Below are 24,562 nucleotides of genomic sequence, written 5' to 3' on the forward strand. Positions count from 1 at the left end.
TCAAAACGACACACAAACCACCGCCACTCATCCGCTGTGCATCAGGAGAAACTCACCGGCAACATTCCGGCTGCTCGTCCGTCCCGTTAGGAAATCACTTTGAAAGTCTCTTCTCGTCTCCCACGGACATCACATGCGTGGAAAAAGCAAAAAAGTCCCGCTGCTCAACTTCCCTCTCGATCCCTCCCCCCTTTCCGTCCTTCATCTCCGCTGCGGAAACTCGCGTGGATGTGTGTGTGTGTGTGTGTGTGTGTGTGTGTGTGTGTGTGTGTGTGTGTGTGTGTGTGTGTGTGTGTGTGTGTGTGTGTGTGTAAGAAAATAACATTAATTTGAGCATTTGGCGGACTTCCGGTCTGTGAAGTGGGTCATCGTCCCCGCTCACCCCTGTGACATCTGTCACGTCACGTCACGTCACGTCACGTCACGTCACGTCACGTCACGTCTCTCCACCCCCACGAACAATAAAACGACCAAAAAAATAAAAAAATAAAAAAAATAGCCATTTTTTGGAGTCACGACAGGAGACGCGAGGGCGCCCCCTGCTGGCGGAACAATTCCCCCTCCCCAACTCATGTCAACACAAATATCGATAATGTCGATACCAAGGTTACTTTTCATCCGTCCATCCATTTTCCTACCGCTTGTCCCTTCTGGAGCCTATCAAGCTCCCTTCCGCTCTTATTTTCTTAAATATCCCGGTTTGTGCTGTCCATATATGTAGCGTTCCGGAAGAGGATGTGCCGCAGGGAATTCTGGGAGTTTGTTTTGTTGTGTTTATGTCGTGTTGCGGTGCGAATATTCTCCCGAAAAAAATGTTTTTCATTGTTTTTTAGTGTGTTTTTTCTTTACGTCACATGTTTATAACAGTTGTTTATATTAACACCGTTAGTGTGACATGTATGTTTGATGAATAAGTACGCCTTTCATTCAATTAAAACGGTTTGTCCAAAATTAATAAAATCCTCACACACGACTATTTTCATGCAGCGTGACATCTTTTCTTGACATTTCCAACTAGTGATGGGTTGATGAGGCGTTTCGACACATTGCAAAACTGTATTGATACTGTGTCGATACTGTGTCACTAAATACTGACATCTGCTGGACATTAAAAATCCCTACAGGCAACCTATGGACCGACTCAACTGACACTGATTTGATGCCCTAGTACAGGGGTCACCAAACCAAAAACTACTTCTTGGGTACTGATTAATGCGAAGGGCTACCAGTTTGATACACACTTAAATAAATAAATATATTGTCATTTGTAAGTTACACGTAAGTGTGATTTAAACAAGAATAGCTAAATAAATACATTTATATATATAAAAAAATGGGTATTTCTGTCTGTCATTCCGTCGTACATTTTTTTTTTCCTTTTACGGAAGGTTTTTTGTAGAGAATAAATGATGAAAAAAAACACTTAATTGAACGGTTTAAAAGAGGAGAAAACACGAAAAAAATTAAAATAAAATTTTGAAACATAGTTTATCTTCAATTTCGACTCTTTAAAATTCAAAATTCAACCGACAAAAAGAAGAATAAAAACTAGCTTATTTGAATCTTTTTGAAAAACGAATTTATGGAACATCATTAGTAATTTTTCCTGATTAAGATACATTTTAGAATTTTGATGACATGTTTTTAAATTGGTTAAAATCCAATCTGCACTTTGTTAGAATATTTAACAAATTGGACCAAGCTATATTTCTAACAAGGACAAATCAGTATTTCTTCTAGATTTTCCAGAACAAAAATTTTAAAAGAAATTCAAAATACTTTGAAATAAGATTTAAATTTGATTCGACAGATTTTCTAGATTTGCCAGAATAATTTTTTTTGAATTTTAATCATAGTAAGTTTGAAGAAATATTTCACAAATATTCTTCGTCGAAAAAACCAGAAGCTAAAATATTTATTATTCTTTACAATAAAAAATAAATAAATCTACTTGAACATTGATTTAAATTGTCAGGAAAGAAGAGGAAGAAATTTAAAAGGTATATTTGTTAAAAAATCCTAAAATAATTTTTAAGGTTGTATTTTTTCTCTAAAATTGTATTTCTAAAAGTAATAAGTAAAAAAATAAATGAATTTATTTAAACAAGTGAAGACCCATCCATCCATCCATTTTCTACCGCTTATTCCAAGTGAAGACCAAGTCTTTAAAATATTTTCTTGGATTTTCAAATTCTATTTGAGTTTTGTCTCTTTTAAAATTAAAAATGTCGAGCAAAGCGAGACCAGCTTGCTAGTAAATAAATACAATTTAAAAAAATAGAGGCAGCTCACTGGTAAGTGCTGCTCTTTGAGCTATTTTTAGAACAGGCCAGCGGGCGACTGATCTGGTCCTTACGGGCTACCTGGTGACCGCGGGCACCGCGTTGGTGACCCCTGCCCTAGTATATACAATAATATAAACCAAGTCATTGTATTTCATTTAGGATTATTTCATATCTTCATTTAAATAAAAATATATTTTTATCTTTTTTAGATACAGTCAATAAAGCGACTGTCGATGTTGCCGGACCCATCACTATTTCCAACTATAAACCATTACTATCCCGTCAAACGCTCCAATATTGTGACACTGTTCTTATAATTCTATTATGGACAGATTTGAACTGGCCAGTGAGATAAATTAGCTCAGTATGAAGTATGGAAAAAAAACTGCTGTTCTAAATGTGTCCACTGGATGTCGCCAAAGCAAAGCGCGCATGACTTTAGAAGGGGGCGGAGCTATGTGTTGTGTTTGGACACTACGTCACTTACGCTGCTTATTAGTGAAAGTATACAAAATGTGGATTGTTACGTTCATGTCTTGATGTTGTTGGCAATGCAACCTGGGACATTTATACATAAATAAATGCTTTTGATAGAAAAAAAAGAAGTCCCTCAGAAACCTGACTAAAAAGAAGTCCCTCAGGAGCCTGACTAAAAAGAAGTCCCTCAGGAGCCTGACTGAAAAGAAGTACCTCAGGAACCTGACTAAAAAGAAGTCCCTCAGAAACCTGACTAAAAAGAAGTCCCTCAGGAGCCTGACTAAAAAGAAGTCCCTCAGGAGCCTGACTGAAAAGAAGTACCTCAGGAACCTGACTAAAAAGAAGTCCCTCAGGAACCTTACTAAAAAGAAGTACCTCAGGAACCTGACTAAAAAGAAGTCCCACAGGAACCTGACTAAAAAGAAGTACCTCAGGAACCTGACTAAAAAGAAGTTCCTCAGGAACCTGACTAAAAAGAAGTTCCTCAGGAACCTGACTAAAAAGAAGTCCCTCAGGAACCTGACTAAAAAGAAGTGCATCAGGAACCTGACTAAAAAGAAGTCCCTCAGGAACCTGACTAAAAAGAAGTTCCTCAGAACCTGACTAAAACAAAGTTCCTCAGGAACCTGACTAAAACAAAGTTCCTCAGGAACCTGACTAAAAAGAAGTGCATCAGGAACCTGACTAAAAAGAAGTACCTCAGGAACCTGACTAAAAAGAAGTTCCTCAGGAACCTGACTAAAAACAAGTCCCTCAGGAACCTGACTAAAAAGAAGTTCCTCAGGAACCTGACTAAAAAGAAGTACCTCAGGAACCTGACTAAAAAGAAGTTCCTCAGAACCTGACTAAAACAAAGTTCCTCAGGAACCTGACTAAAAAGAAGTGCATCAGGAACCTGACTAAAAAGAAGTCGCTCAAAAACCTGACTAAAAAGAAGTCCCTCAGAAACCTGACTAAAAAGAAGTCCCACAGGAACCTGACTAAAAAGAAGTCCCTCAGGAACCTGACTAAAAAGAAGTGCATCAGGAACCTGACTAAAAAGAAGTCCCTCAGGAACCTGACTAAAAAGAAGTTCCTCAGAACCTGACTAAAACAAAGTTCCTCAGGAACCTGACTAAAACAAAGTTCCTCAGGAACCTGACTAAAAAGAAGTCCCTCAGGAACCTGACTAAAAAGAAGTACCTCAGGAACCTGACTAAAAAGAAGTTCCTCAGGAACCTGACTAAAAAGAAGTTCCTCAGGAACCTGACTAAAAAGAAGTCCCTCAGGAACCTGACTAAAAAGAAGTGCATCAGGAACCTGACTAAAAAGAAGTCCCTCAGGAACCTGACTAAAAAGAAGTTCCTCAGAACCTGACTAAAACAAAGTTCCTCAGGAACCTGACTAAAACAAAGTTCCTCAGGAACCTGACTAAAAAGAAGTGCATCAGGAACCTGACTAAAAAGAAGTACCTCAGGAACCTGACTAAAAAGAAGTTCCTCAGGAACCTGACTAAAAACAAGTCCCTCAGGAACCTGACTAAAAAGAAGTTCCTCAGGAACCTGACTAAAAAGAAGTACCTCAGGAACCTGACTAAAAAGAAGTTCCTCAGAACCTGACTAAAACAAAGTTCCTCAGGAACCTGACTAAAAAGAAGTGCATCAGGAACCTGACTAAAAAGAAGTCGCTCAAAAACCTGACTAAAAAGAAGTCCCTCAGAAACCTGACTAAAAAGAAGTCCCACAGGAACCTGACTAAAAAGAAGTCCCTCAGGAACCTGACTAAAAAGAAGTGCATCAGGAACCTGACTAAAAAGAAGTCCCTCAGGAACCTGACTAAAAAGAAGTTCCTCAGAACCTGACTAAAACAAAGTTCCTCAGGAACCTGACTAAAACAAAGTTCCTCAGGAACCTGACTAAAAAGAAGTCCCTCAGGAACCTGACTAAAAAGAAGTACCTCAGGAACCTGACTAAAAAGAAGTACCTCAGGAACCTGACTAAAAAGAAGTTCCTCAGAACCTGACTAAAACAAAGTTCCTCAGGAACCTGACTAAAAAGAAGTGCATCAGGAACCTGACTAAAAAGAAGTCGCTCAAAAACCTGACTAAAAAGAAGTCCCTCAGAAACCTGACTAAAAAGAAGTCCCACAGGAACCTGACTAAAAAGAAGTCCCTAAGGAACCTGACTAAAAAGAAGTGCATCAGGAACCTGACTAAAAAGAAGTCCCTCAGGAACCTGACTAAAAAGAAGTTCCTCAGAACCTGACTAAAACAAAGTTCCTCAGGAACCTGACTAAAACAAAGTTCCTCAGGAACCTGACTAAAAAGAAGTCCCTCAGGAACCTGACTAAAAAGAAGTACCTCAGGAACCTGACTAAAAAGAAGTACCTCAGGAACCTGACTAAAAAGAAGTTCCTCAGAACCTGACTAAAACAAAGTTCCTCAGGAACCTGACTAAAAAGAAGTGCATCAGGAACCTGACTAAAAAGAAGTCGCTCAAAAACCTGACTAAAAAGAAGTCCCTCAGAAACCTGACTAAAAAGAAGTCCCACAGGAACCTGACTAAAAAGAAGTGCATCAGGAACCTGACTAAAAAGAAGTCCCTCAGGAACCTGACTAAAAGAAGTCCCTCAGGAACCTCACTAAAAAGAAGTCCCTCAAAAACCTGACTAAAAAGAAGTTCCTCAGGAACCTGACTAAAAAAAAGTACCTCAGGAACCTGACTAAAAAGAAGTCCCTAAAACCTCACTAAACAGAAGTCCCTCAGGAACCTGACAAAAAAGAAGTCCCTCAGGAACCTGACTAAAAAGAAGTTCCTCAGGAACCTGACTAAAAAGAAGTTCCTCAGGAACCTGACTAAAAAGAAGTTCCTCAGGAACCTGACTAAAAAGAAGTCCCTCAGGAACCTGACTAAAAAGAAGTGCATCAGGAACCTGACTAAAAAGAAGTCCCTCAGGAACCTGACTAAAAAGAAGTTCCTCAGAACCTGACTAAAACAAAGTTCCTCAGGAACCTGACTAAAACAAAGTTCCTCAGGAACCTGACTAAAAAGAAGTGCATCAGGAACCTGACTAAAAAGAAGTACCTCAGGAACCTGACTAAAAAGAAGTTCCTCAGGAACCTGACTAAAAACAAGTCCCTCAGGAACCTGACTAAAAAGAAGTTCCTCAGGAACCTGACTAAAAAGAAGTACCTCAGGAACCTGACTAAAAAGAAGTTCCTCAGAACCTGACTAAAACAAAGTTCCTCAGGAACCTGACTAAAAAGAAGTGCATCAGGAACCTGACTAAAAAGAAGTCGCTCAAAAACCTGACTAAAAAGAAGTCCCTCAGAAACCTGACTAAAAAGAAGTCCCACAGGAACCTGACTAAAAAGAAGTCCCTCAGGAACCTGACTAAAAAGAAGTGCATCAGGAACCTGACTAAAAAGAAGTCCCTCAGGAACCTGACTAAAAAGAAGTTCCTCAGAACCTGACTAAAACAAAGTTCCTCAGGAACCTGACTAAAACAAAGTTCCTCAGGAACCTGACTAAAAAGAAGTCCCTCAGGAACCTGACTAAAAAGAAGTACCTCAGGAACCTGACTAAAAAGAAGTTCCTCAGGAACCTGACTAAAAAGAAGTTCCTCAGGAACCTGACTAAAAAGAAGTCCCTCAGGAACCTGACTAAAAAGAAGTGCATCAGGAACCTGACTAAAAAGAAGTCCCTCAGGAACCTGACTAAAAAGAAGTTCCTCAGAACCTGACTAAAACAAAGTTCCTCAGGAACCTGACTAAAACAAAGTTCCTCAGGAACCTGACTAAAAAGAAGTGCATCAGGAACCTGACTAAAAAGAAGTACCTCAGGAACCTGACTAAAAAGAAGTTCCTCAGGAACCTGACTAAAAACAAGTCCCTCAGGAACCTGACTAAAAAGAAGTTCCTCAGGAACCTGACTAAAAAGAAGTACCTCAGGAACCTGACTAAAAAGAAGTTCCTCAGAACCTGACTAAAACAAAGTTCCTCAGGAACCTGACTAAAAAGAAGTGCATCAGGAACCTGACTAAAAAGAAGTCGCTCAAAAACCTGACTAAAAAGAAGTCCCTCAGAAACCTGACTAAAAAGAAGTCCCACAGGAACCTGACTAAAAAGAAGTCCCTCAGGAACCTGACTAAAAAGAAGTGCATCAGGAACCTGACTAAAAAGAAGTCCCTCAGGAACCTGACTAAAAAGAAGTTCCTCAGAACCTGACTAAAACAAAGTTCCTCAGGAACCTGACTAAAACAAAGTTCCTCAGGAACCTGACTAAAAAGAAGTCCCTCAGGAACCTGACTAAAAAGAAGTACCTCAGGAACCTGACTAAAAAGAAGTACCTCAGGAACCTGACTAAAAAGAAGTTCCTCAGAACCTGACTAAAACAAAGTTCCTCAGGAACCTGACTAAAAAGAAGTGCATCAGGAACCTGACTAAAAAGAAGTCGCTCAAAAACCTGACTAAAAAGAAGTCCCTCAGAAACCTGACTAAAAAGAAGTCCCACAGGAACCTGACTAAAAAGAAGTCCCTAAGGAACCTGACTAAAAAGAAGTGCATCAGGAACCTGACTAAAAAGAAGTCCCTCAGGAACCTGACTAAAAAGAAGTTCCTCAGAACCTGACTAAAACAAAGTTCCTCAGGAACCTGACTAAAACAAAGTTCCTCAGGAACCTGACTAAAAAGAAGTCCCTCAGGAACCTGACTAAAAAGAAGTACCTCAGGAACCTGACTAAAAAGAAGTACCTCAGGAACCTGACTAAAAAGAAGTTCCTCAGAACCTGACTAAAACAAAGTTCCTCAGGAACCTGACTAAAAAGAAGTGCATCAGGAACCTGACTAAAAAGAAGTCGCTCAAAAACCTGACTAAAAAGAAGTCCCTCAGAAACCTGACTAAAAAGAAGTCCCACAGGAACCTGACTAAAAAGAAGTGCATCAGGAACCTGACTAAAAAGAAGTCCCTCAGGAACCTGACTAAAAGAAGTCCCTCAGGAACCTCACTAAAAAGAAGTCCCTCAAAAACCTGACTAAAAAGAAGTTCCTCAGGAACCTGACTAAAAAAAAGTACCTCAGGAACCTGACTAAAAAGAAGTCCCTAAAACCTCACTAAACAGAAGTCCCTCAGGAACCTGACAAAAAAGAAGTCCCTCAGGAACCTGACTAAAAAGAAGTTCCTCAGGAACCTGACTAAAAAAAGTCCCTCAGGAACCTGACTAAAAAGAAGTCCCTCAAAAACCTGACTAAAAAGAAGTCCCTCAGGAACCTGACTAAAAAGAAGTGCCTCAGGAACCTCACTAAAAAGAAGTACCTCAGGAACCTGACTAAAAAGAAGTTCCTCAGGAACCTGACTAAAACAAAGTTCCTCAGGAACCTGACTAAAAAGAAGTGCATCAGGAACCTGACTAAAAAGAAGTCCCTCAAAAACCTGACTAAAAAGAAGTCCCACAGGAACCTGACTAAAAAGAAGTGCCTCAGGAACCTGACTAAAAAGAAGTACCTCAGGAACCTGACTAAAAAGAAGTACCTCAGGAACCTGACTAAAAAGAAGTTCCTCGGAACCTGACTAAAACAAAGTTCCTCAGGAACCTCACTAAAAAGAAGTCCCTCAAAAACCTGACTAAAAAGAAGTCCCTCAGGAACCTCACTAAAAAGAAGTCCCTCAGGAACCTGACTAAAACAAAGTTCCTCAGGAACCTGACTAAAAAGAAGTCCCGCAGGAACCTGACTAAAAAGAAGTCCCTCAGGAACCTGACTAAAAAGAAGTCCCTCAGGAACCTGACTAAAAAGAAGTCCCACAGGAACCTGACTAAAAAGAAGTGCATCAGGAACCTGACTAAAAAGAAGTCCCTCAGGAACCTGACTAAAACAAAGTTCCTCAGGAACCTGACTAAAAAGAAGTCCCTCAGGAACCTGACTAAAACAAAGTTCCTCAGGAACCTGACTAAAACAAAGTTCCTCAGGAACCTGACTAAAACAAAGTTCCTCAGGAACCTGACTAAAAGAAGTCCCTCAGGAACCTCACTAAAAAGAAGTCCCTCAAAAACCTGACTAAAAAGAAGTCCCTCAGGAACCTGACTAAAAACTTTGTCAGACTAAAAAGAAGTCCCTCAGGAACCTCACTAAAAGAAGTCCCTCAGGAACCTGACTAAAAAGAAGTCCCTAAAACCTCACTAAAAAGAAGTCCCTCAGGAACCTGACGAAAAAGAAGTCCCTCAGGAACCTGACTAAAAAGAAGTCCCTCAGGAACCTGACTAAAACAAAGTTCCTCAGGAACCTGACTAAAACAAAGTCCCTCAGGAACCTGACTAAAAAGAAGTCCCTCAGGAACCTGACTAAAAAGAAGTCCCTCAGGAACCTGACTAAAAAGAAGTCCCTCAGGAACCTGACTAAAACAAAGTTCCTCAGGAACCTGACTAAAACAAAGTTCCTCAGGAACCTGACTAAAATAAGTCCCTCAGGAACCTCACTAAAAACAGTCCCTCAGGAACCTGACTAAAAAGAAGTCCCTCAGGAACCTGACTAAAAAGAAGTCCCTCAGGAACCTGACTAAAAAGAAGTTCCTCAGGAACCTGACTAAAAAGAAGTACCTCAGGAACCTGACTAAAAAGAAGTTCCTCAGAACCTGACTAAAACAAAGTTCCTCAGGAACCTGACTAAAAAGAAATGCATCAGGAACCTGACTAAAAAGAAGTCGCTCAAAAACCTGACTAAAAAGAAGTCCCTCAGAAACCTGACTAAAAAGAAGTCCCACAGGAACCTGACTAAAAAGAAGTCCCTCAGGAACCTGACTAAAAAGAAGTGCATCAGGAACCTGACTAAAAAGAAGTCCCTCAGGAACCTGACTAAAAAGAAGTTCCTCAGAACCTGACTAAAACAAAGTTCCTCAGGAACCTGACTAAAACAAAGTTCCTCAGGAACCTGACTAAAAAGAAGTCCCTCAGGAACCTGACTAAAAAGAAGTACCTCAGGAACCTGACTAAAAAGAAGTACCTCAGGAACCTGACTAAAAAGAAGTTCCTCAGAACCTGACTAAAACAAAGTTCCTCAGGAACCTGACTAAAAAGAAGTGCATCAGGAACCTGACTAAAAAGAAGTCGCTCAAAAACCTGACTAAAAAGAAGTCCCTCAGAAACCTGACTAAAAAGAAGTCCCACAGGAACCTGACTAAAAAGAAGTCCCTCAGGAACCTGACTAAAAAGAAGTGCATCAGGAACCTGACTAAAAAGAAGTCCCTCAGGAACCTGACTAAAAAGAAGTTCCTCAGAACCTGACTAAAACAAAGTTCCTCAGGAACCTGACTAAAAAGAAGTCCCTCAGGAACCTGACTAAAAAGAAGTACCTCAGGAACCTGACTAAAAAGAAGTACCTCAGGAACCTGACTAAAAAGAAGTTCCTCAGAACCTGACTAAAACAAAGTTCCTCAGGAACCTGACTAAAAAGAAGTGCATCAGGAACCTGACTAAAAAGAAGTCGCTCAAAAACCTGACTAAAAAGAAGTCCCTCAGAAACCTGACTAAAAAGAAGTCCCACAGGAACCTGACTAAAAAGAAGTGCATCAGGAACCTGACTAAAAAGAAGTCCCTCAGGAACCTGACTAAAAGAAGTCCCTCAGGAACCTCACTAAAAAGAAGTCCCTCAAAAACCTGACTAAAAAGAAGTTCCTCAGGAACCTGACTAAAAAAAGTACCTCAGGAACCTGACTAAAAAGAAGTCCCTAAAACCTCACTAAACAGAAGTCCCTCAGGAACCTGACAAAAAAGAAGTCCCTCAGGAACCTGACTAAAAAGAAGTTCCTCAGGAACCTGACTAAAAGAAGTCCCTCAGGAACCTGACTAAAAAGAAGTCCCTCAAAAACCTGACTAAAAAGAAGTCCCTCAGGAACCTGACTAAAAAGAAGTGCCTCAGGAACCTCACTAAAAAGAAGTACCTCAGGAACCTGACTAAAAAGAAGTTCCTCAGGAACCTGACTAAAACAAAGTTCCTCAGGAACCTGACTAAAAAGAAGTGCATCAGGAACCTGACTAAAAAGAAGTCCCTCAAAAACCTGACTAAAAAGAAGTCCCACAGGAACCTGACTAAAAAGAAGTGCCTCAGGAACCTGACTAAAAAGAAGTACCTCAGGAACCTGACTAAAAAGAAGTACCTCAGGAACCTGACTAAAAAGAAGTTCCTCGGAACCTGACTAAAACAAAGTTCCTCAGGAACCTCACTAAAAAGAAGTCCCTCAAAAACCTGACTAAAAAGAAGTCCCTCAGGAACCTCACTAAAAAGAAGTCCCTCAGGAACCTGACTAAAACAAAGTTCCTCAGGAACCTGACTAAAAAGAAGTCCCGCAGGAACCTGACTAAAAAGAAGTCCCTCAGGAACCTGACTAAAAAGAAGTCCCTCAGGAACCTGACTAAAAAGAAGTCCCACAGGAACCTGACTAAAAAGAAGTGCATCAGGAACCTGACTAAAAAGAAGTCCCTCAGGAACCTGACTAAAACAAAGTTCCTCAGGAACCTGACTAAAAAGAAGTCCCTCAGGAACCTGACTAAAACAAAGTTCCTCAGGAACCTGACTAAAACAAAGTTCCTCAGGAACCTGACTAAAACAAAGTTCCTCAGGAACCTGACTAAAAGAAGTCCCTCAGGAACCTCACTAAAAAGAAGTCCCTCAAAAACCTGACTAAAAAGAAGTCCCTCAGGAACCTGACTAAAAACTTTGTCAGACTAAAAAGAAGTCCCTCAGGAACCTCACTAAAAGAAGTCCCTCAGGAACCTGACTAAAAAGAAGTCCCTAAAACCTCACTAAAAAGAAGTCCCTCAGGAACCTGACGAAAAAGAAGTCCCTCAGGAACCTGGCGATAAAGAAGTCCCTCAGGAACCTGACTAAAAAGAAGTCCCTCAGGAACCTGACTAAAAAGAAGTCCCTCAGGAACCTGACTAAAAAGAAGTCCCTCAGGAACCTGACTAAAACAAAGTTCCTCAGGAACCTGACTAAAACAAAGTTCCTCAGGAACCTGACTAAAATAAGTCCCTCAGGAACCTCACTAAAAACAGTCCCTCAGGAACCTGACTAAAAAGAAGTCCCTCAGGAACCTGACTAAAAAGAAGTCCCTCAGGAACCTGACTAAAAAGAAGTTCCTCAGGAACCTGACTAAAAAGAAGTACCTCAGGAACCTGACTAAAAAGAAGTTCCTCAGAACCTGACTAAAACAAAGTTCCTCAGGAACCTGACTAAAAAGAAGTGCATCAGGAACCTGACTAAAAAGAAGTCGCTCAAAAACCTGACTAAAAAGAAGTCCCTCAGAAACCTGACTAAAAAGAAGTCCCACAGGAACCTGACTAAAAAGAAGTCCCTCAGGAACCTGACTAAAAAGAAGTGCATCAGGAACCTGACTAAAAAGAAGTCCCTCAGGAACCTGACTAAAAAGAAGTTCCTCAGAACCTGACTAAAACAAAGTTCCTCAGGAACCTGACTAAAACAAAGTTCCTCAGGAACCTGACTAAAAAGAAGTCCCTCAGGAACCTGACTAAAAAGAAGTACCTCAGGAACCTGACTAAAAAGAAGTACCTCAGGAACCTGACTAAAAAGAAGTTCCTCAGAACCTGACTAAAACAAAGTTCCTCAGGAACCTGACTAAAAAGAAGTGCATCAGGAACCTGACTAAAAAGAAGTCGCTCAAAAACCTGACTAAAAAGAAGTCCCTCAGAAACCTGACTAAAAAGAAGTCCCACAGGAACCTGACTAAAAAGAAGTCCCTCAGGAACCTGACTAAAAAGAAGTGCATCAGGAACCTGACTAAAAAGAAGTCCCTCAGGAACCTGACTAAAAAGAAGTTCCTCAGAACCTGACTAAAACAAAGTTCCTCAGGAACCTGACTAAAAAGAAGTCCCTCAGGAACCTGACTAAAAAGAAGTACCTCAGGAACCTGACTAAAAAGAAGTACCTCAGGAACCTGACTAAAACAAAGTTCCTCAGGAACCTGACTAAAAAGAAGTGCATCAGGAACCTGACTAAAAAGAAGTCGCTCAAAAACCTGACTAAAAAGAAGTCCCTCAGAAACCTGACTAAAAAGAAGTCCCACAGGAACCTGACTAAAAAGAAGTGCATCAGGAACCTGACTAAAAAGAAGTCCCTCAGGAACCTGACTAAAAGAAGTCCCTCAGGAACCTCACTAAAAAGAAGTCCCTCAAAAACCTGACTAAAAAGAAGTTCCTCAGGAACCTGACTAAAAAAAAGTACCTCAGGAACCTGACTAAAAAGAAGTCCCTAAAACCTCACTAAACAGAAGTCCCTCAGGAACCTGACAAAAAAGAAGTCCCTCAGGAACCTGACTAAAAAGAAGTTCCTCAGGAACCTGACTAAAAGAAGTCCCTCAGGAACCTGACTAAAAAGAAGTCCCTCAAAAACCTGACTAAAAAGAAGTCCCTCAGGAACCTGACTAAAAAGAAGTGCCTCAGGAACCTCACTAAAAAGAAGTACCTCAGGAACCTGACTAAAAAGAAGTTCCTCAGGAACCTGACTAAAACAAAGTTCCTCAGGAACCTGACTAAAAAGAAGTGCATCAGGAACCTGACTAAAAAGAAGTCCCTCAAAAACCTGACTAAAAAGAAGTCCCACAGGAACCTGACTAAAAAGAAGTGCCTCAGGAACCTGACTAAAAAGAAGTACCTCAGGAACCTGACTAAAAAGAAGTACCTCAGGAACCTGACTAAAAAGAAGTTCCTCGGAACCTGACTAAAACAAAGTTCCTCAGGAACCTCACTAAAAAGAAGTCCCTCAAAAACCTGACTAAAAAGAAGTCCCTCAGGAACCTCACTAAAAAGAAGTCCCTCAGGAACCTGACTAAAACAAAGTTCCTCAGGAACCTGACTAAAAAGAAGTCCCGCAGGAACCTGACTAAAAAGAAGTCCCTCAGGAACCTGACTAAAAAGAAGTCCCTCAGGAACCTGACTAAAAAGAAGTCCCACAGGAACCTGACTAAAAAGAAGTGCATCAGGAACCTGACTAAAAAGAAGTCCCTCAGGAACCTGACTAAAACAAAGTTCCTCAGGAACCTGACTAAAAAGAAGTCCCTCAGGAACCTGACTAAAACAAAGTTCCTCAGGAACCTGACTAAAACAAAGTTCCTCAGGAACCTGACTAAAACAAAGTTCCTCAGGAACCTGACTAAAAGAAGTCCCTCAGGAACCTCACTAAAAAGAAGTCCCTCAAAAACCTGACTAAAAAGAAGTCCCTCAGGAACCTGACTAAAAACTTTGTCAGACTAAAAAGAAGTCCCTCAGGAACCTCACTAAAAGAAGTCCCTCAGGAACCTGACTAAAAAGAAGTCCCTAAAACCTCACTAAAAAGAAGTCCCTCAGGAACCTGACGAAAAAGAAGTCCCTCAGGAACCTGGCGATAAAGAAGTCCCTCAGGAACCTGACTAAAAAGAAGTCCCTCAGGAACCTGACTAAAAAGAAGTCCCTCAGGAACCTGACTAAAAAGAAGTCCCTCAGGAACCTGACTAAAACAAAGTTCCTCAGGAACCTGACTAAAACAAAGTTCCTCAGGAACCTGACTAAAATAAGTCCCTCAGGAACCTCACTAAAAACAGTCCCTCAGGAACCTGACTAAAAAGAAGTTCCTCAGGAACCTGACTAAAAAGAAGTCCCTCAGGAACCTGACTAAAAAGAAGTCCCTCAGGAACCTCACTAAAAGAAGTCCCTCAGGAACCTGACTAAAAAGAAGCCCCTCAGGAACCTGACTAAAAAGAAGCCCCTCAGGAACCTGACTAAAATGAAGTCCCTAAAACCTCACTAAACAGAAGTTCCTCAGGAACCTGACTAAATAAATAAAAAGAAGTCCCTCAGGAACCTGACAAAAAACAAGTCCCTCAGGAACCTGACAAAAAACAAGTCCCTCAGGAACCTGACTAAAAAGAAGTCCCACAGGAACCTGACTAAAAAGAAGTCCCTCAGGAACCTGACGAAAAAGAAGTCCCCCAGGAACCTGACTAAAAGGAAGTTCCTCGGGAACCTGACGAAAAAGAAGTCCCCCAGGAACCTGACTAAAAGGAAGTTCCTCGGGAACCTGACTAAAAAGAAGTCCCTCAGGAACCTGACGAAAAAGAAGTCCCTCAGGAACCTGACTAAAAAGAAGTCCCTCAGGAACCTGACTAAAAAGAAGTCCCTCAGGAACTTAACTAAAAAGAAGTTCCTAAAAAGAAGTCCCTCAGGAACCTGACTAAAAAGAAGTTCCTCAGGAACCTGACTAAAAAGAAGTCCCTCAGGAACCTGACTAAAAAGAAGTCCCTCAGGAACCTGACTAAAAAGAAGGCGTATTTGACAGGGAAAGTTATTGAAAAAGTTCCTGTGAAAAAGGACGTAATATTTCAACTTTTTCTTTTATTTCTGCTTTTTTTGTTGACGTTTTCTGTGAAAATAATAAACAGGCAAATCCCTGGACACCCCTGTGATACATGATGTATCTTCCTTTCACACAGAGGTCTGATATTCTCACACTTTTATACAAAAACTCTCCTTAAAAAGATACTGCGATTGTTTTATAACGATACCAAACGATACAGTATCGTTTGGTATCGCCAAACGTCCTCAAACGACACACACACAAACCACCGCCACTCATCCGCTGTGCATCAGGAGAAACTCACCGGCAACATTCCGGCTGCTCGTCCGTCCCGTTAGGAAATCACTTTGAAAGTCTCTTCTCTGCTCCCACGGACATCACATGCGTGGAAAAAGCAAAAAAGTCCCGCTGCTCAACTTCCCTCTCGATCCCTCCCCCCTTTCCGTCCTTCATCTCCGCTGCGGAAACTCGCGTGGATGTGTGTGTGTGTGTGTGTGTGTGTGTGTGGAAGAAAATAACATTAATTTGAGCATTTGGCGGACTTCCGGTCTGTGAAGTGGGTCATCGTCCCCGCTCACCCCTGTGACATCTGTCACGTCACGTCACGTCACGTCACGTCTCTCCACCCCCACGAACAATAAAACACGGCTTATTCAAAACGACCAAAAAAATAAAAAAATAAAAAAAATAGCCATTTTTTGGAGTCACGACAGGAGACGCGAGGGCGCCCCCTGCTGGCGGAATGAAGCCGGAACAATTCCCCCCTCCCCAACTCCTGTCGACACAAATATCGAGAATGTCGATACCGAGGGTATTGTTCATCCGTCCATCCATTTTTTTTTACCGCTTGTCCCTCTCTTCCGCTCTTATTTTTTTAAATATCCCGGTTTGTGCTGTCCATATTGGAGCGCACCGGAAGAGGATGTGCCGCAGGGAATTCTGGGAGTTTGTTTTGTTGTGTTTATGTCGTGTTGCGGTGCGAATATTCTCCCGAAAAAAATGTTTTTTCATTGTTTTTTAGTGTGTTTTTCCTTTACGTCACATGTTTATAACAGTTGTTTATATTAACACCGTTAGTGTGACATGTATGTTTGATGAATAAGTACGCGTTTCATTCAATTAAAACGGTTTGTCCAAAATTAATAAAATCCTCACACACGACTATTTTCCATGCAGCGTGACAGCTTTTCTTGACATTTCCAACTAGTGATGGGTTGATGAGGCGTCATGAAGCGTTTCGACACATTGCAAAACTGTATTGATACTGTGTCGATACTGTGTCACTAAATACTGACATCTGCTGGACATTAAAAATCCCTACAGGCAACCTATGGACCGACTCAACTGACACTGATTTGATGCCCTAGTACAGGGGTCACCAAACCAAAAACTACTTCTTGGGTACTGATTAATGCGAAGGGCTACCAGTTTGATACACACTTAAATAAATAAATATATTGTCATTTGTAAGTTACACGTAAGTGTGATTTAAACAAGAATAGCTAAATAAATACATTTATATATATAAAAAAATTGGGTATTTCTGTCCGTCATTCCGTCGTACATTTTTTTTTCCCTTTTACGGAAGGTTTTTTGTAGAGAATAAATGATGAAAAAACCACTTAATCGAACGGTTTAAAAGAGGAGAAAACAGGAAAAAAATTAAAATAAAATTTTGAAACATAGTTTATCTTCAATTTCGACTCTTTAAAATTCAAAATTCAACCGACAAAAAGAAGAGGAAAAACTAGCTCATTTGAATCTTTTTGAAAAAATTAAAAAAAGAATTAGTAATTTTTCCTGATTAAGATACATTTTAGAATTTTGATGACATGTTTTTAAATTGGTTAAAATCCAATCTGCACTTTGTTAGAATATTTAACAAATTGGACCAAGCTATATTTCTAACAAAGACAAATCAGTATTTCTTCTCGATTTTCCAGAACAAAAATTTGAAAAGAAATTCAAAATACTTTGAAATAAGATTTAAATTTGATTCGACAGATTTTCTAGATTTGCCAGAATAATTTTTTTTGAATTTTAATCATAGTAAGTTTGAAGAAATATTTCACAAATATTCTTCGTCGAAAAACCAGAAGCTAAAATATTTATTATTCTTTACAATAAAAAAAAAAAATTTTTTTTACTTGAACATTGATTTAAATTGTCAGGAAAGAAGAGGAAGAAATTTAAAAGGTATATTTGTTAAAAAAAAATCCTAAAATCATTTTTAAGGTTGTATTTTTTCTCTAAAATTGTATTTCTAAAAGTAATAAGTAAAAAAATAAATGAATTTATTTAAACAAGTGAAGACCCATCCATCCATCCATTTTCTACCGCTTATTCCAAGTGAAGACCAAGTCTTTAAAATATTTTCTTGGATTTTCAAATTCTATTTGAGTTTTGTCTCTTTTAGAATTGAAAAATGTCGAGCAAAGCGAGACCAGCTTGCTAGTAAATAAATACAATTTAAAAAAATAGAGGCAGCTCACTGGTAAGTGCTGCTCTTTGAGTTATTTTTAGAACAGGCCAGCGGGCGACTGATCTGGTCCTTACGGGCTACCTGGTGACCGCGGGCACCGCGTTGGTGACCCCTGCCCTAGTATATACAATAATATAAACCAAGTCATTTAGGATTATTTCATATCTTCATTTAAATAAAAATATATTTTTATCTTTTTTAGATACAGTCAATAAAGCGACTGTCGATGTTGCCGGACCCATCACTATTTCCAACTATAAACCATTATTATCCCGTCAAACGCTCCAATATTGTGACACTGTTCTTATAATTCTATTATGGACAGATTTTAACTGGCCAGTGAGATAAATTAGCTCAGTATGAAGTATGAAAAAAAACCTGCTGTTCTAAATGTGTCCACTGGATGTCGCCAAAGCAAAGTGCGCATGACTTAAGAAGGGGCGGAGCTATGTGTTGTGTTTGGACACTACGTCACTTACGCTGCTTATTAGTGAAAGTATACAAAATGTGGATTGTTAAGTTCATGTCTTGATGTTGTTGGCAATGCAACCTGGGACATTTATACACAAATAAATGCTTTTGATAGAAAAAAAGAAGTCCCTCAGAAACCTGACTAAAAAGAAGTCCCTCAGGAGCCTGACTAAAAAGAAGTCCCTCAGGAGCCTGACTGAAAAGAAGTACCTCAGGAACCTGACTAAAAAGAAGTTCCTCAGGAACCTGACTAAAAAGAAGTCCCTCAGGAACCCGACTAAAAAGAAGTACCTCAGGAACCTGACTAAAAAGAAGTCCCTCAGGAACCTGACTAAAACAAAGTTCCTCAGGAACCTGACTAAAAAGAAGTCCCTCAGGAACCTGACTTAAAAGAAGTCCCTCAGGAACCTCACTAAAAAGAAGTCCCTCAGGAACCTGACTAAAAAGAAGTCCCTAAAACCTCACTAAACAGAAGTTCCTCAGGAACCTGACTAAATAAATAAAAAGAAGTCCCTTAGGAACCTGACAAAAAAGAAGTCCCTCAGGAACCTGACTAAAAAGAAGTCCCTCAGGAACCTGACTAAAAAGAAGACCCTCAGGAACCTCACTAAAAGAAGTCCCTCAGGAACCTGACTAAAAAGAAGTTCCTAAAAAGAAGTCCCTCAGGAACCTGACTAAAAACAAGTCCTTCAGGAACCTGAGGAAAAACAAGTCCCTCAGGAACCTGACTAAAAGAAAGTCCCTCGGGAACCTCACTAAAAGGAAGTCCCTCAGGAACCTAACTAAAAAGAAGTTCCTAAAAAGAAGTCCCTCAGGAACCTGACTAAAAACAAGTCCTTCAGGAACCTGAGGAAAAACAAGTCCCTCAGGAACCTGACTAAAAAGAAGTTCCTAAAAAGAAGTCCCTCAGGAACCTCACTAAAAAGAAGTCCCTCAGGAACCTGACTAAAAACAAGTCCTTCAGGAACCTGAGGAAAAACAAGTCCCTCAGGAACCTGACTAAAAAGAAGTTCCTAAAAAGAAGTCCCTCAGGAACCTGACTAAAAAGAAGTTCCTAAAAAGAAGTCCCTCAGGAACCTCACTAAAAAGAAGTCCCTCAGAAACCTGACTAAAAAGAAGTTCCTAAAAAGAAGTCCCTCAGGAACCTGACGAAAAAGAAGTCCCTCAGGAACCTGACTAAAAGAAAGTCCCTCGGGAACCTCACTAAAAGGAAGTCCCTCAGGAACCTGACTAAAAAGAAGTTCCTAAAAAGAAGGCGTATTTGACAGGGAAAGTTATTGAAAAAGTTCCTGTGAAAAAGGACGTAATATTTCAACTTTTTCTTTTATTTCTGCTTTTTTTGTTGACGTTTTCTGTGAAAATAATAAACAGGCAAATCCCTGGACACCCCTGTGATACATGATGTATCTTCCTTTCACACAGAGGTCTGATATTCTCACACTTTTACACAAAAACTCTCCTTAAAAAGATACTGCGATTGTTTTATAACGATACGCTGTATCGTTTCGTATCGTCCTCAACCTGCCACCAAACGACACACAAACCACCGCCACTCATCCGCTGTGCATCAGCAGAAACTCACCGGCAACATTCCGGCTGCTCGTCCGTCCCGTTAGGAAATCACTTTGAAAGTCTCTTCTCTGCTCCCACGGACATCACATGCGTGGAAAAGGCAAAAAAGTCCCGCTGCTCAACTTCCCTCTCGATCCCTCCCCCCTTTCCGTCCTTCATCTCCGCTGCGGAAACTCGCGTGGATGTGTGTGTGTGTGTGTGTGTGTGTGTGTGTGTGTGTGTGTGTGTGTGTGTGTGTGTGTGTGTGTGTGTGTGTGTGTGTGGAAGAAAATAACATTAATTTGAGCATTTGGCGGACTTCCGGTCTGTGAAGTGGGTCATCGTCCCCGCTCACCCCTGTGACATCTGTCACGTCACGTCACGTCACGTCTTTCCACCCCCACGAACAATAAAACACGGCTTATTCAAAACGACCAAAAAAATTAAAAAAAATAGCCATTTTTTGGAGTCACGACAGGAGACGCGAGGGCGCCCCCTGCTGGCGGAACAATTCCCCCTCCCCAACTCATGTCAACACAAATATCGAGAATGTCGATACCGAGGGTATTGTTCATCCGTCCATCCATTTTTTCTACCGCTTGTCCCTTCTTGAGCCTATCAAGCTCCCTTCCGCTCTTATTTTCTTAAATATCCCGGTTTGTGCCGTCCATATTGTAGCGCACCGGAAGAGGATGTACCGCAGGGAATTCTGGGAGTTTGTTTTGTTGTGTTTATGTCGTGTTGCGGTGCGAATATTCTCCCGAAAAAATGTTTGTCATTGTTTTTTAGTGTGTTTTTTCTTTACGTCACATGTTTATAACAGTTGTTTATATTAACACCGTTAGTGTGACATGTATGTTTGATGAATAAGTATGCATTTCATTCGATTCAAACGGTTTGTCCAAAGTTAATAAAAATCCTCACACAAGACTATTTTTCATGCAGCGTGACAGCTTTTCTTGACATTTCCAACTAGTGATGGGTTGATGAGGCGTCATGAAGCGTTTCGACACATTGCAAAACTGTATTGATACTGTGTCGATACTGTGTCACTAAATACTGACATCTGCTGGACATTAAAAATCCCTACAGGCAACCTATGGACCGACTCAACTGACACTGATTTGATGCCCTAGTACAGGGGTCACCAAACCAAAAACTACTTCTTGGGTACTGATTAATGCGAAGGGCTACCAGTTTGATACACACTTAAATAAATAAATATATTGTCATTTGTAAGTTACACGTAAGTGTGATTTAAACAAGAATAGCTAAATAAATACATTTATATATATATAAAAAAAAATGGGTATTTCTGTCTGTCATTCCGTCGTACATTTTTTTTTTCCTTTTACGGAAGGTTTTTTGAAGAGAATAAATGATGAAAAAAACACTTAATCGAACGGTTTAAAAGAGGAGAAAACACGAAAAAATTTAAAATAAAATTTTGAAACATAGTTTATCTTCAATTTCGACTCTTTAAAATTCAAAATTCAACCGACAAAAAGAAGAGGAAAAACTAGCTTATTTGAATCTTTTTGAAAAAATTAAAAAAAGAATTAGTAATTTTTCCTGATTAAGATAAATTTTAGAATTTTAATGACATGTTTTGAATTGGTTAAAATCCAATCTGCACTTTGTTAGAATATTTAACAAATTGGACCAAGCTATATTTCTAACAAAGACAAATCAGTATTTCTTCTAGATTTTCCAGAACAAAAATTTGAAAAGAAATTCAAAATACTTTGAAATAAGATTTACATTTGATTCGACAGATTTTCTAGATTTGCCAGAATATTTTTTTTGAATTTTAATCATAGTAAGTTTGAAGAAATATTTCACAAATATTCTTCGTCGAAAAAACCAGAAGCTAAAATATTTATTATTCTTGACAATAATAATAAAAAAAATGTACTTGAACATTGATTTAAATTGTCAGGAAAGAAGAGGAAGAAATTTAAAAGGTATATTTGTTAAAAAATCCTAAAATAATTTGTAAGGTTGTATTTTTTCTCTAAAATTGTATTTCTAAAAGTAATAAGTAAAAAAATAAATGAATTTATTTAAACAAGTGAAGACCCATCCATCCATCCATTTTCTACCGCTTATTCCAAGTGAAGACCAAGTCTTTAAAATATTTTCTTGGATTTTCAAATTCTATTTGAGTTTTGTCTCTTTTAGAATTAAAAATGTCAAAGCAAAGCGAGACCAGCTTGCTAGTAAATAAATACAATTTAAAAAAATAGAGGCAGCTCACTGGTAAGTGCTGCTCTTTGAGCTATTTTTAGAACAGGCCAGCGGGCGACTGATCTGGTCCTTACGGGCTACCTGGTGACCGCGGGCACCGCGTTGGTGACCCCTGCCCTAGTATATACAATAATATAAACCAAGTCATTGTATTTCATTTAGGATTATTTCATATCTTCATTTAAATAAAAATATATTTGTATCTTTTTTAGATACAGTCAATAAAGCGACTGTCGATGTTGCCGGACCCATCACTATTTCCAACTATAAACCATTATTATCCCGTCAAACGCTCCAATATTGTGACACTGTTCTTTTAATTCTATTATGGACAGATTTGAACTGGCCAGTGAGATATAAGTTAGCTCAGTATGAAGTATGAAAAAGAAAAACTGCTGTTCTAAATGTGTCCACTGGATGTCGCCAAAGCAAAGCGCGCATGACTTAAGAAGGGGGCGGAGCTATGTGTTGTGTTTGGACACTACGTCACTTACGCTGCTTTTTAGTGGAAGTATACAAAATGTGGATTGTTACGTTCATGTCTTGATGTTGTTGGCAATGCAACCTGGGACATTTATACACAAATAAATGCTTTTGATAGAAAAAAAAAAAAGAAGTCCCTCAGGAACCTGACTAAAAAGAAGTCCCTCAAAAACCTGACTAAAAAGAAGTCCCTCAGGAACCTGACTAAAAAGAAGTACCTCAGGAACCTGACTAAAAAGAAGTTCCTCAGGAACCTGACTAAAAAGAAGTTCCTCAGGAACCTGACTAAAACAAAGTTCCTCAGGAACCTGACTAAAAAGAAGTTCCTCAGGAACCTGACTAAAACAAAGTTCCTCAGGAACCTGACTAAAAGAAGTCCCTCAGGAACCTGACTAAAAAGAAGTCCCTCAGGAACCTGACTAAAAAGAAGTACCTCAGGAACCTGACTAAAAAGAAGTTCCTCAGGAACCTGACTAAAAAGAAGTCCCGCAGGAACCTGACTAAAAAGAAGTCCCCCAGGAACCTGACTAAAAAGAAGTCCCACAGGAACCTGACTAAAAAGAAGTGCATCAGGAACCTGACTAAAAAGAAGTCCCTCAGGAACCTGACTAAAAAGAAGTCCCTCAGGAACCTGACTAAAACAAAGTTCCTCAGGAACCTGACTAAAAAGAAGTCCCTCAGGAACCTGACTAAAACAAAGTTCCTCAGGAACCTGACTAAAAAGAAGTCCCTCAGGAGCCTGACTGAAAAGAAGTACCTCAGGAACCTGACTAAAAAGAAGTCCCACAGGAACCTGACTAAAAATAAGTCCCACAGGAACCTGACTAAAAAGAAGTACCTCAGGAACCTGACTAAAAAGAAGTCCCTCAGGAACCTGACTAAAACAAAGTTCCTCAGGAACCTGACTAAAAAGAAGTCCCGCAGGAACCTGACTAAAAAGAAGTCCCTCAGGAACCTGACTAAAAAGAAGTCCCTCAGGAACCTGACTAAAAAGAAGTCCCACAGGAACCTGACTAAAAAGAAGTGCATCAGGAACCTGACTAAAAAGAAGTCCCTCAAAAACCTGACTAAAAAGAAGTCCCTCAGGAACCTGACTAAAAAGAAGTTCCTCAGGAACCTGACTAAAAAGAAGTCCCTCAGGAACCTGACTAAAAAGAAGTCCCTCAGGAACCTGACTAAAAAGAAGTACCTCAGGAACCTGACTAAAAAGAAGTTCCTCAGAACCTGACTAAAACAAAGTTCCTCAGGAACCTGACTAAAAAGAAGTCCCTCAGGAACCTGACTAAAAAGAAGTCCCTCAGGAACCTGACTAAAAAGAAGTCCCACAGGAACCTGACTAAAAAGAAGTCCCACAGGAACCTGACTAAAAAGAAGTACCTCAGGAACCTGACTAAAAAGAAGTCCCTCAAGGAAACTAACTAAAAAGAAGTCCCTCAGAAACCTGACTAAAAAGAAGTCCCACAGGAACCTGACTAAAAAGAAGTCCCACAGGAACCTGACTAAAAAGAAGTACCTCAGGAACCTGACTAAAAAGAAGTCCCTCAGGAACCTGACTAAAACAAAGTTCCTCAGGAACCTGACTAAAAAGAAGTCCCGCAGGAACCTGACTAAAAAGAAGTCCCTCAGGAACCTGACTAAAAAGAAGTCCCTCAGGAACCTGACTAAAAAGAAGTCCCACAGGAACCTGACTAAAAAGAAGTGCATCAGGAACCTGACTAAAAAGAAGTCCCTCAAAAACCTGACTAAAAAGAAGTCCCTCAGGAACCTGACTAAAAAGAAGTTCCTCAGGAACCTGACTAAAAAGAAGTCCCTCAGGAACCTGACTAAAAAGAAGTCCCTCAGGAACCTGACTAAAAAGAAGTACCTCAGGAACCTGACTAAAAAGAAGTTCCTCAAGGAAACTAACTAAAAAGAAGTCCCTCAGAAACCTGACTAAAAAGAAGTCCCACAGGAACCTGACTAAAAAGAAGTCCCTCAGGAACCTGACTAAAACAAAGTTCCTCAGGAACCTGACTAAAAAGAAGTCCCTCAGGAACCTGACTAAAAAGAAGTCCCTCAGGAACCTGACTAAAAAGAAGTTCCTCAGGAACCTGACTAAAACGAAGTACCTCAGGAACCTGACTAAAAAGAAGTCCCTCAGGAACCTGACTAAAAAGAAGTCCCTCAGGAACCTCACTAAAAGAAGTCCCTCAGGAACCTGACTAAAAAGAAGTTCCTCAGGAACCTTACTAAAAAGAAGCCCCTCAGGAA

At 39.9% G+C, this 24,562-nt stretch overlaps 1 protein-coding gene across 3 annotated transcripts in view; it reads right to left on the bottom strand.

The window, feature by feature from the left end:
* Positions 1 to 15,460, bottom strand: part of ppp1r13ba (protein phosphatase 1, regulatory subunit 13Ba) — a 143,078-nt gene extending 127,618 nt beyond the window's left edge. The window contains exon 1 of one of the 3 annotated variants that reach the window (XM_061986935.1): positions 15,383 to 15,460. In XM_061986935.1, the coding sequence (XP_061842919.1) occupies positions 15,383 to 15,391 (9 nt within the window). In that variant the 5' untranslated portion in view covers positions 15,392 to 15,460. Of the gene's footprint in view, positions 1 to 56; positions 295 to 15,382 lie in introns of those variants that run through there. The other 2 variants (XM_061986934.2, XM_061986937.2) reach the window with 2 other exon arrangements.
* Between the last annotated feature and the right edge of the window lie 9,102 nt (positions 15,461 to 24,562).

Source organism: Nerophis lumbriciformis, linkage group LG26, assembly GCF_033978685.3.
Source record: "Nerophis lumbriciformis linkage group LG26, RoL_Nlum_v2.1, whole genome shotgun sequence".
Lineage (NCBI taxonomy): Eukaryota > Metazoa > Chordata > Actinopteri > Syngnathiformes > Syngnathidae > Nerophis > Nerophis lumbriciformis.